At 42.2% G+C, this 12,184-nt stretch overlaps 2 protein-coding genes across 8 annotated transcripts in view; both read right to left on the reverse strand.

The window, feature by feature from the left end:
* Positions 1–3,172, reverse strand: part of tmpoa (thymopoietin a) — a 41,586-nt gene extending 38,414 nt beyond the window's left edge. For 2 of the 6 annotated variants that reach the window (XM_044185981.1, XM_044185977.1), the window contains exon 1: positions 2,530–3,166. In XM_044185981.1, the coding sequence (XP_044041916.1) occupies positions 2,530–2,772 (243 nt within the window). In that variant the 5' untranslated portion in view covers positions 2,773–3,166. Of the gene's footprint in view, positions 1–2,529 lie in introns of all 6 variants that reach the window. The other 4 variants (XM_044185983.1, XM_044185980.1, XM_044185979.1 and 1 more) reach the window with 3 other exon arrangements.
* Positions 3,173–3,455: 283 nt separating this feature from the next.
* LOC122871195 (serine/threonine kinase receptor associated protein) lies at positions 3,456–11,669 on the reverse strand. 2 transcript variants are annotated; one of them, XM_044185991.1, is made up of 9 exons: positions 11,208–11,669; positions 10,592–10,727; positions 9,339–9,420; positions 9,103–9,175; positions 8,720–8,819; positions 8,392–8,529; positions 7,103–7,239; positions 6,824–6,959; positions 3,456–4,142 (listed from the first exon to the last, which is right to left on the reverse strand). In XM_044185991.1, the coding sequence occupies exons 1-9, from the start codon at positions 11,317–11,319 to the stop codon at positions 4,118–4,120; spliced, it is 939 nt and encodes a 312-aa protein (XP_044041926.1). In that variant the 5' UTR covers positions 11,320–11,669; the 3' UTR covers positions 3,456–4,117. The 2 variants fall into 2 exon arrangements, with proteins under 2 accessions (XP_044041926.1, XP_044041925.1); XM_044185990.1 differs by having other exon boundaries at positions 6,810–6,959.
* Positions 11,670–12,184: the final 515 nt, after the last annotated feature.

The raw sequence follows: 12,184 nt of genomic DNA on the forward strand, positions 1-12,184 counted from the left end.
ACACAGCGTGGCGTGACAGCATATCCAACTTCCATCATCGAGGCCATCACAGAGAAGCCCAGAAGCACAATGCAAAAGTCTAAATAAATGAGAAATTAAAGAAAACAACGAGTACAAGTTAAATAACTAAATTAAAACGTAATTAAAAGTATGCTTTAAACGAATAAACAAACAATAAATTATAGAAATAAAAGAAAAAGACAATATAGAGATTAAAATAAATCATCTAAGAGAAATCAACTAAAAATGACCAAAAATTTAAACTCTTGACTTTCCAAACATGTTTCTAACAGCTGATCCATCAGGTGACTTAATACTGCCCAAGTGCAGAAAAAACTGCACACGATTTCATGTTAAGCAAAAAGATCACACGCACGCGTGTTACAAGTGTACAAATGTGAGGACTTTATTTATTTTTTACTTTTATCCATTTGACTGTTGTCACAAAATCAGCAACATGCAGTAAGCAAATGATTCTGATAACCTGTGACGACCAATTGCCATTTAAAAAAAAAAAAATTACCTTTATTTAACAAAAGAGACAAAGTTCTCAAATGTTTCATGACAGTTTTTAAACTTTGTGCTAAAGACACATTTGGGCCGGTGCAAGTATTGAGGGTGTATACCAAGCACCAACATTGGGGTCCTGGTAACCTGTGATGACCAACTGCTGTCTTTTCTTAAATTTTATTAACGAAAACTGCCACCCAAATTTCTCTCTCCAGTGTAACTGGATTAAAACCCTCTGCACAGGTCTGAAATGATACGAGTAGGCCTGTCACGATAACTGCTTTCGTTGGACGATATGTTGTCCCAGAAAGAATTGCGATGAATGACATTGTCATTAAGACCACTTTATGCCACTGATATAATTATAAGCATAATAATGCAAGTACACCCTTTCAATTAACTTAGAATTCTTAACAACATTCAGACACTGGAATTGGGCTGTGAAAAAAAAAAAGAAGTCCTAAATAAAAAATAAAATCCCACAACCAAAGCAATCATTTAAACGGACTCAGGCCCTGTTAACCAAAAGTGCACTGCAGTAGGCAGAAACATTCGGCATTCCTTAACTGTTTACTCTGGCATCATGTTGGTGACATTCTTATGTAAAAAAACACACGTTAACACAATGGGCAATATCAAGGACGGCAAAAATGATCCAGGTCATGTCCATATATCATATGATAAGTCGATATGGTGACAGGCGATAATTACATATCTTATACATGGCGTGATAGCCCGTTAACATAATTATTGGGACAGGCCTTGATACGAGACAGCTCAACATGTAAATACCATGTACAACCGACTTCTGGAAGTCAGCAGGCTTTACAAGTCCGGCTTCAGAGGAAAGTCTTTGAGCTGCTCCTGTTTGAGGGTTCTGAAGTATGCAGGCCGTCACTGGCTGGTGGGGGATTATTATTATTAAAACAGAGGAATGCTGGGAAACTGAGACGCTATGTCCAATCTCAGCACTCCTCTCCAACAGAAACGTCCTTCATTCAAACACCTATCAGCTTCTTTATCTGCGCTTTAACCGTTTCTGTGTCTGGGTGTGATTTCATTTCATGTATCAGGTAAAGCAGCAACTATTCGTCCACTCAAAATGCTCTCAAAGCACACCCTGATTAAATGATCGTGTCAAAGAGCAACTACTTAACTGTCTGAGGAGAGAAACCCCACCCGGTCTGCGCTTCAGATACAACTGAAAGCAACCTGTTTCGATCAGTAGGGAATTCCAAGGTTGCTGTAGTTTTGTGAAGTGTTTTTTCTAGTGAAGACACTCTGAAGTAAAGCAGGAAACTTCTTTTGGGGGAGTGAGAGCTGAAATGTGCGAATGTGGTTTGTGGGCCTGAAGTGATCAGGGTTTGACCACAGATTCATTCATGAGGCTTTTGTTTAAAGCAATGAATTTCCAAACTGGGGGTCTCGAGGAGAATAGAATGGGTCCCCTAGCAAAATGATTGACGGTCCAATTTTAAAATAATGTCCTTGAGGATAAAATGAATAGTGGCAACTGAAAGCATGTGTTTCGATTCTCGGCAGTGGTATGGAAAGCAACAATAGGACTTTTTTGGGTGGGAACCCCTGGCAAAAAAACCCTGTGGAAGAAGGGAGTCTGTGGTCAAAGCAGAAGCAGGTTTTATTCTGAAAAGAACTGTTGATTCATTGAGGTTTACTGCTTGTTGGTCAAAAGTTTTAAAGTAGTTTGAAGTATGTGCTACCTTCTGATGGCCATTTATTATTATTTTAGACATTTATACACTACTTTACAAGTAATCGATTAATCAAAAGAGTAATCACTGGATAAATGGTTAGTTGCAGTATTTATATTTGAGGGACCTGAGCATCAATCACAGAATGGTACTTCAAAGAAAACTAATTCACCACTTTTAAGTTACGTTGCCGAAACTTGGACCACCGCGCTTCCGTGCGCTGTCTGTGTACGCTAATGCAAATATAACTGGGATTTCTTTTGCAGAAGCTAAAAAGTTAATTCCAAAAACAAATAACCAAACTCACTCTGCCGGAGGAGCGACTTCTGCTGGAGACCACGGGCGGCGGCAGCTCCTCGTCGCTGGAGAAGGCGTCCAGAGTCGTGGCCGTGACATGTTTGTTGTTCTGAACGGTCAGGTTATTCAGATAAAGCTGCACATACACGTCTTTGGTCGGGTTGCCGCTGGGAAGCTCCACGTTGTGGGCCAGCAGCTCGCTCTTCAGCTTGTCCTTAGTGAGCACAGACGGGTCGTCCAGGTACTCCGGCATGTCGGCGTGCGGATGGAGGGAGCGCGTTACCGTCGCCTGGGTAAGTTAGCTAGCTAACACCGAGGGGGAAACTGGAATAAACACAGGGGAGGGTTGGTCTGAGCGGAACGGCTAACCAGCGCCTCTTACTGGATTTAGCGTTAATTCGCAAAAATTAGGTACGGAAGTAAGAAGTGTGTTTCAAAGAAAAAAGAAGGAACGAAAAAAAGAAAATGAATGACTTGCTGTCGTTGCTCTCGCTTCCTCCTCCACTAAGAAGAATGTGGAAATGAAACTGGTCCTTGGTGAGCGGCTGCCTTGGGTGAAATCTGCACCAGGCTGCTGCTACTCATGGGGATGACCCGGCCGGAAGTGACTGCCTGTACAGACCAACTCCTATTGGTCAGATGCTGTCACAGAGCCATTCCTCATTGGTAGAAGAAACATGCAACTATTGAAAATGACCCGCACGTCACGAGTTTGTGACACAGTTCAATCAACCGGTTTTTATAGCACGTTCTATGGAGAGACAGCATGTTTATGATGGCGTTCTAACTTTAAATGTTGTATTCGTATTGCGCTGTTATATAGTTTGTGTTATTGCTTAGTGTGTAAGTGAAATAAATGCTTCTGTTTGTACGTCACAAATTTGCAATATTAAATAACCACGCGACCCTATTCATCCCCATTTGGCACAGGTGAAGAAAGCACCAAACCCAGTTTGCTCTTTTTGCATTACTTAAAAATAAAAGTGAAAGCGTTTATTTTATCACTGGACACAAATGAAGACAGAAACCAAAATGGAAAAAAACCCAGTGACATTTCTTCCCTTTCCACTTTGTCACAAAACAACATTTTCTTTTATATGGACATTTAACTTTACTCAATCAGTACAACAGCAGCAAATACTCAAAAGCAATGTTTCTGAAAAAATGAAAGCGCCTTAACTTTAGCACAAACTACCTTTAATATTCTTGTAACAATTAACTGAAATTTGTATTTTTATTTTAAGCAGACAGACAGAACTGGGCTGGTCAGAGAGAAAGCAGGCAGCGATGAGCCAACACTCACAACTCTACTGCTTTACTCTGTAGCCCATACTGTCCATGTGACTGCATAAAATTAGTGTGTATGTGTGTAAGTGTGTCATGGGTTGATCTATGACAGACAGGGCAGTCATAATATCCACATCAGTTCCTGATGGATGGAGATGCTCTGGACTCTGCTCCTTGCTGGGGCCTGATAGAATGCTGGAACACCCCTCCGCTCGTCTCCTTTCCTTCTTCCTTCTCTCTTCTCATCCTGTTTTCAAACAACACTGCTTTCTCCTCAGGCTTTGATCTCAGGGGTCGAGGTGTACAGCTGCTCAGAGTTCTCTGCCCCCAGGTCCTCTAAGGAGTAACGCAAGACAAAGAGGAGGAAGAATTAGAAAAATCATACTCATACCTAGATATGTCACAACATTGCTGGCGCACAAAACTACTCATTTAAGAATCAAGCAAAGCAGCCTGAAGCAGCTGCTGCCCATGGTTTTAAGCTTGGAGTTTTGCTTTACTGCTCACAACTTTATCAGTTTGGAACCAGAGAATCTACATGTAGGCAGATGAAGGGGAGCTGAGGGGAGATAAACATGTGGAAACCAACCAGGTTGAATGCAAAAACTTGAAAGATGTCTGCATACACGTTCCACACGTGCAGTCAGCGCATGTAGGCAAATGCGGCCATGGTCGTCCATACAGACGTCAGTGCACGGACAGCTGACAAAACTGACATCACGTAAAAAGGGGCACTCCACCGATTTTGCTTTGTCAAGTCTCAAGAAAGAAACAAACCCTGATGAGGTCATAGTGATGTCATTGGGGTTATCTCTACTTGGGCTTGGAGACTACACATTTGTAAGAGAAAGCCTGGAGATGTGGAGTTTGAAAGGCATGGGTGTTTACCATGCAGGGAGGTTCTAACTAGAAGACGCTATCGAGTTGCATTATGGGAAATAATGGAAAAATAGTATCCAGCAAGTCAGGGTATCTTGGCCTCTGCTCCTTCGATTTGGATCATTTTTCAAATCTGTCTGTGGCACATCCTCCAACTTTATGGAAGCGCGATACCAACTCTCCAGAGTAGGGATGCCCAGATCGATCGGCTGATATTCACTAAAACATGCGATCAGGTTTAATGCTTTCTAGTCGCCAATCGTGAAAACCGATCGATGATCCAAAAAACTTGAGCCGATTCTCAGATGAGTTGGTGTCATTGTCGCAGGCTAACCACAGGTGTAGTGCTGCCAGAGCGCACCAGAACGACGTGCCGCCACTTTTTTCTCCACTAGGATATTCGCAGTTTGTGTAATCCGGCTGAAATTCATATGCATTTTTTAAGCGCTTGAAGATCCATTCATCACTGAAGCTGTCATGCAAGAGAGCCAATAAAAACAAATGGTATGGTCAAAGTTGTCCTACTGATATTTAAGGTGTTTTGATTGATTCACAATGTCAACTCATGCATTGAGTAACACATTCCACCTTAAACGTTACCGGTAGCTGCCGGTAGCCTTTAGCTTGCTAACGTTAACTAGTAAAGATGAAAAGGCGGCAAAACATCCTTTCTTTCATCATTCACTCCTCTGACGGTTTCTTTATTTGTGATGCGTTTGCAAAGGAACAGTACTTCCAGGCTGCGTCCACAACGCCTGCTGGAAATGAGAGCTAGCTTAGCTCTGTTTTCATGGCCTAACCTGATAGGTGAGCCTGACCTCTGCATGCACTGCAACTTTTCCTCAGAATGGATGTTTCGATTGTGACTTCATTTGCTCGGCACAACTAAGTAAATGAAAATCAATCATTCAAAACTACTTGTGCCCATTCGCCTATACTGCTTAATGCCACACTAACAACCTGCTACAGCCATGGTATCGCCTAATGGTACTTCGCTAGATGTTAGACGGACTGCTGCGTAATACTCTCAACATGATGAAACTATTCATAAAGTCAGTCTAACATTTGATCGTGTGGTCAGTTACAGTGGACGAATGTATGGAAACTTGCCACCGTAGGAACAGCGGTCACATAACCTTCGAAACAAGCTACAACTTAACCGTGCTCGTATGCACGCGCGTCATAGGTGTGCTCTGGTACTTAAGCAAATAGCACTACACCTCTGATGCTAACTAATCTAATGGAACACTTCACCCCCAAAATTATTTGTATATCAATTACTCACCCCATGTTGAGTGGAATTCCATTTATTATTTTTTTCCTTGAACGCCAATGCCTCCATGCGAACGTAGAATGAATCCAAAACACGCTATGGAGACCTGTTTTTTAAATAGCAAAACTATATAAAGACATCAGTTTAAAAACTCTCACACAACTCGTGCAGTATAACTCAAAGTCTCATTTATCTAGTCGTTTACTTCCAAAAAACCTCGCTAATAAAATCATTTCTGGCAGTAAGCCCTGAAGGCAAACTAGTACTACACACCTGTGGTTAAACACTCCCGTGCACGCGGCTGAGAGTAACAACTGTACGTGTGTGTGGTGTGTCCCCGCCTCCTGGCCAGGCGCTGCGCATGTGGCTGCTCAGGCATGCCTCGGTTACGCTGCCCCCTGGAGGAGATCCCAATACTACAAAGCAGTCAAACTGACCTGTAATGCTGCTGCACCAGCTGCTATAACAAAACAAAAAAAAACCATCGGTATACGGCTCAGACTATCAGCGATCGGTATCGGCGGCAAAAGAACGTGATCGGGGCATCCCTACTCTAGAGTACAACTTTAATATCTACTTAATGAAACACTCTCAGTAGTTGACATGACAGACAGAAGAAGTGCAATCAGATATTGAGATTATAACTTCCTGTGGAAAACACTTGACTTGTATTCTCCAGAGAAAAGAATGTCAGAGGTTTCTCACTGACATACAGGTGCTCAGTATTTTGTGGATCTGCATTTAAACCTTGGCTTCAGCATTTAGCAATGGTGGCTGCCATTTGCTGAAAAGATAACAGGACTGTGACTAGCAGTGACTACATAAATGAGTGCCCAAAGTTGTAGTGTTACCAGGAAGGACACACTTCCACAGGCCGTAGGTTTTCCCCACAGCCGTCTGCCACAGTCGGAGCGTGCCGTCCTCAGAGCCGCTGGCATACAGCTCACCATCCGGACTGAAGCGAACACAGTGCACTGGACCAAAGTGACCCTTATAGGATTCTGCAGACAGGAGGGAAAACAACAGCATTAGACGGAGTGGTAAAAGTGATTTTTTTGCTGTAGTTTCTCCCAGCTACTATGACGGGAAACCACTTAACATTTAGACATCCTGTACAAAAAAAATAATTCTCTCTGCTCCTCACCCAGCTCTTCCTTGGTGCTGTAGTCAAATTTGTAGAGCTTGAAGTCGTCTCCACCGGCAACAAAGAAGTCCTTCTCTGGGTGGAGGGAGGCCGAGTTGATGGGAGCCGGGGCCTCCACTGTCTTGATCAGGTCCAGGCTGGAATGGTAAAAATCATTCTAATGTTGAACTTAAATAAAGCCCAGTGTTGTAGAGTGGATGGGAAAAACAGCTTTACTGTGACTGTCAACCATTACAGACTCGGCTGAATGTTTCCATTAGGGGTGCGAATCAATTTAATTCAATTCTGATTCTGATTCTTCGCAATTCGATTCAGAATCAGTTCTTGATTCAAAACCAATTCTCGACTAAATAAATAGAGAGTGGGGCACTATGTTTAGGGTCTTACTCCAGTGCACTGTGTGCAACGCCATTCACTCTCCTTATTCCACTGAATTGCAATAGAAAACATACCTGGCAAGTTGGTCTGTGTTCTGGAGTAAGGAGGGAAAAAGAAAGAAAAGCGGAGCGCTCCGCTGTGTAGTATGAGTGAAACCCATTATTGTCCAAAAAGCTGTACATGCTGTAAATACGTTTGAAATGAAACAGACTACGAGTTGAGTTATTTTATTCACCAGACAAGAGTTGTCTGGAATTTCTGTTAAGTGCTGCAGTGTGTTGGTTGGCTGGCTTATCTGTTAGTGCTGGAGCTCAGAGCCTTTTTTAAAGATGGACTACAAAATGTATGTGTGATCTGTACACTGTCCGGGTGCTCACGTGGTTGAGTTGTGTCTATTTCGTTCTGTAAATATAACTTTATTAACAACATACAAACATTGACTGTATCAAATTTGTGAATTAATTCAGAATCATAGAAGATAAGAATCGGAAATCTTATGTCAATCAATTTTTTCTCCCACCCATGTAACAGCAATGTTAACAACTTTCTGTCTCCTACAACCTTCTTTGTGATCATTTGTCATTTCGACATAGCTGGTCATGAAGAACATGTGTGTTCGCTGACATATCTTTCTTGTTAAAATGTTATGAACAAATGCCTCGAGGCAGCAGCCTAGTACAAGTATGTCTACGTTCTATTCATTCAGCCACACTGTTTTTTCTGTACCAGCACTGTGGGCAGATTGTTCATTTAAAAAAAACGTATCCCATTTTGTGTGCCTAGGACTTTTTGCCGTGGTATCGAAAGAGGTACTGAGTATTGTTTTTTTATACTAGTATTGTATCGAAGTTTAAAATTCTGGTATCAACCTTATTGTGGACATGTTAGTTAGCAGGACGCGTGCAGCATACCTCTGAGCGTCGTAGAAAGCGATTGTCTTTCCATATGTGATCACAAGAATCTCTCCATCAGCCACATACTCCATGCTGCTGACTGACGTGTTGAACGTCAACGTCTTCACCTCCTCCATGGAGCTCCTGTCCCACAGCCTGGACACACACACACACACAGGCTACAACATCCAAAAGTTCTCTGGTGTGTCTGCTGTCAGAGAAGTGACTTGTTAGACAGTCGACTTGTCTCTGTGGCAGCATAGAGCCAAGTCACAGTCAGGACGACGAGTTGAAGTTTGACACACATGATCTGGGCACTGACACACAAACAAGCAGCCTCACTGACCGTATGGTTTTGTCCTCGGAAGCAGAGAGGATCTGCTTGTCGTTGTTACACCACAAGGCTTTTTTTATGGCTGAGGTGTGACCTGCAATCTCCTGAGGTGCTATAGGACACAAAGATGCAACAGTCGACTCCATTAGAAGACACAAATGATACAACACAAATGTCCGGGTTGGACATGATTCACTGAGCTACAAAGACTTTCACATGCCACTGACTTTAAATGGCATCTGTCTCCAGAAGGGGGCGGTGCACTGACCAGTGTAGGATTTACAGGAAATGAAGAAACCCAAAAGCATACTGTAACCCCCAAAATAAATCCAATTCTTCATGTACCCTCACGTATCTTTGCATGAGCAAGTTTCCTCTTTGACACATTCTCTTACCTGCTTCAGGGTTGCTGAGATCATAGATGCGCAGCAGCTTGTCGTTTCCTCCAGTCAGCAGACAGTTGCTGTCCTGAGAGGAGAGGCAGAAGTATATTGAGAGACAATAGCAGTTTCAGAAATATCTCCATAATATCATCACAGCCACATAAATGCACACAGGATATATACAGAAACGATGAGATTCATAAACATGTTAACTGAATAGCTCATCCATATCCTGAAACTACACTGACCTGAGTAAAGCTGACAGTCTTGACGATGTGTTTGTGTGCCAGTGTGAGGACCTCGTCTCCACTCACTGCATCCCACACCTTTCTGAAAAGCACAGAGGTCATCTTTTAATCGCTAACACTTTATGCAACCTCAGTTCTAATATTTATCTTTGCATATAATGTGTTTGAAAGCAGGATTTGTTCAGCGATTTAAAAAAGCTCAGTAAGAAGATCCAGGAAGTGGGGATGGTGCCAACGATGCACATTAATTAAGCCATGGAGACAAACATTCAATTGCAAAAAGTTTTAAAATCCATCAGTGATGCAGCCTGTGGGAGAACTGTCAACACTCTTCATATCATTATTTTCCTACTTTGCATGAGTTTTGTCATCTTTTGATCAATTCTACCAAGAGGAAGGTGGCTGTATATTTAGAATTGATACTCAGTTGTATGCACAGGCTGCAAATTGCCCGTCTATAGAAAATAAATTAATACGAACAGGAAATTAGGTGCAATTACAATGTACAATGCAAGTACATTCGATATTCATTAGTCTGTGAGTATGGTAAATTATATTCCCTCCATTTGTTAGAAGTCCTGTTTTAAACAGAGTGGAAAAAAGCGTGTCTTCGATCTCTGACATAATTATCACGGTAGGCAAAGTGATTAAACTGATATATAAAAATGTCTCGATTCCTCTTTATTACTTGTCACTTTAGTGTGAACTCGCTGCATGTAAGGATCCTAGAGGAAAGATCAGTGAGCTGATTGGTCAGTAGAAGGGCTGTTTAAGCCTTTTGATGCTTCAGAGCAGGTTAGCTGTGGAGCACAGGTTACCATGGTGATATACCCCAGTTAAAAGTGAACCAGCCTTGTGATGCTGAAAAACCCGAGTCAAGCTCAAAAACAGCTGGCTAACCCACTGACCTAGCTTGATGATACAAGCCCTGGGGTCAGGAGAATATTCCCTCTTCTAATGCTCACATATTTATTGGTTTGCAACAAGTTCACCAGTTAATTTGTTAGAACTGACATTCATTGATCAAAGATATGTATAATCTGCACAACTAGAAGGAACACAGCATCATCAAATATCCTTCAAACAACAGTTTTTGGAGGGCTTTGGGTAGACATTAGATTACTGACCACATCACATGTAAACTGAGGTTTTAGAGCACCTCAGATGACCGGATTACTTTAGACATCTTGCCTCAAGACACACAGCTAGGCGTGAGTCTGTAAGCCCCACACAGGACTGGACTCTCTACTCACGCTGTGAAATCAGCTGCTGCGGTGGCTGCCTTGGTGGCGTCTGTGTTCAGAGTGGCTCCCCAGACAGCGCCTTTGTGACCCAGAAACGTTCCTATCCAGTCCCCTGTGTCTCCCTGGCGCAACATGGGCTTGCCATCTGACAAAAGAAAAACAAAGGTTACATGTTAGGACACTGTACCAGTAGGTGACAGCTGCGATACAACCTGTGACACTGCTGTCAACGTGTGTCGATTAGACAAGCCCCAGACTGCCTCACCTTGATAACATCTGATTTAGCCTTCTAACGGCAGCTTTCGGGAAGACACGTTCTTCTGAGAACACGTTTTAATTCAAGGGTTTAAATGACCAATTTTACAATATTTATAACTGTGGTCAAAAGAAGCCTGTAGAAGTGAGCGTAACGTTAACTATTAACGTGAAGCCAGCAGACACATGGACATTTAAGGGGCAGCTGTGTTTTACAAAGCAGACAGGATGCAGAGTCAAGTATTCAGCTAGCAGCCTGAATTTGACTATAACGCTACTACTTGGAACCACTTCGAATATCTAACGTTAAACGTTAAGACCTTTTTCGACTTCAACCGTATTTGCGTAATAAACTGGCCATTGGCCTCACCTTTGCAGGCGCTGATGAGAAAGTAGCCATAGGGAGTGATTCCACTGAAGGCCAGGTCCACCACAGGCCGGGTGTGACCGGAGCAGGTGAGCGGAGTCTGTCTCATCGCCATGGTCCTCCAGCCGGGTAGGAGACGGTTCGCACTATGGAAGAAGACGGAAGAACGCTAGTGGCTAGCTAGCTGGGTAGGCTAGCGAGCAAAGAGACTGACAGGACAACAAACTAGTTAATATAGAGTAAGTTAAGTAATTTCCGTTGCCCAGCAGTTGGCTGCTGGTTGGACTATGAATGGGTGAGAATTAACTCCGTAAGTTTGTCAAACTAAACGTCGGGTCTCCCTCCCAGCGAAGGAATGGCTATCGTGCTAATAGCTACAACATTGCAACTAACTAGCAACGTGCAACGCAGCATAACTATTGTAGAGATGATATAGCCGGTGCTCCGCTAGCCACAACAAAGATAATACTTCCGGTGTAATATTTTCACAATAAAAGCGTCGCCTCTTCAAACTGACAACAGAATGGCTGGATAACCATTGTTCAGTTTAAAAATAAATAAATAAAGAAGACATTATGAGATAAATAACCATATGTATAAATATAACACGATACATAATATTACAGTGAAATTGTGAAATAGTTCATTCTTTCCACAATAATACATTTGTATTTAATTCCAGCAGTTTTTATTTCAAAATGTTAATTTTCCAAAGTTTGTTTTGATTTGAAAAACACAGTGACTGTTTCATAACTTCTCATGACTGTCTTTGTCTGTGAAAAATGCCAGAGACAGTTATGCATTTGGGTACGTCCTGACAGTTTGTTTTTTTCGTTTTAAACCAAAAACGGCAAAACGAAAATAACAGAGCCGTTTTTCATTTTTTGTTGTCAGAATCAAAAAACGAAAAACGAAAAACCAAATTCAAATAACGGTCCAATTTGGGTTTTAGCACGTTCCTTTTGAAGAAAGATGAAGGA

This window comes from Siniperca chuatsi, linkage group LG23, assembly GCF_020085105.1.
Source record: "Siniperca chuatsi isolate FFG_IHB_CAS linkage group LG23, ASM2008510v1, whole genome shotgun sequence".
NCBI classification, from domain to species: domain Eukaryota; kingdom Metazoa; phylum Chordata; class Actinopteri; order Centrarchiformes; family Sinipercidae; genus Siniperca; species Siniperca chuatsi.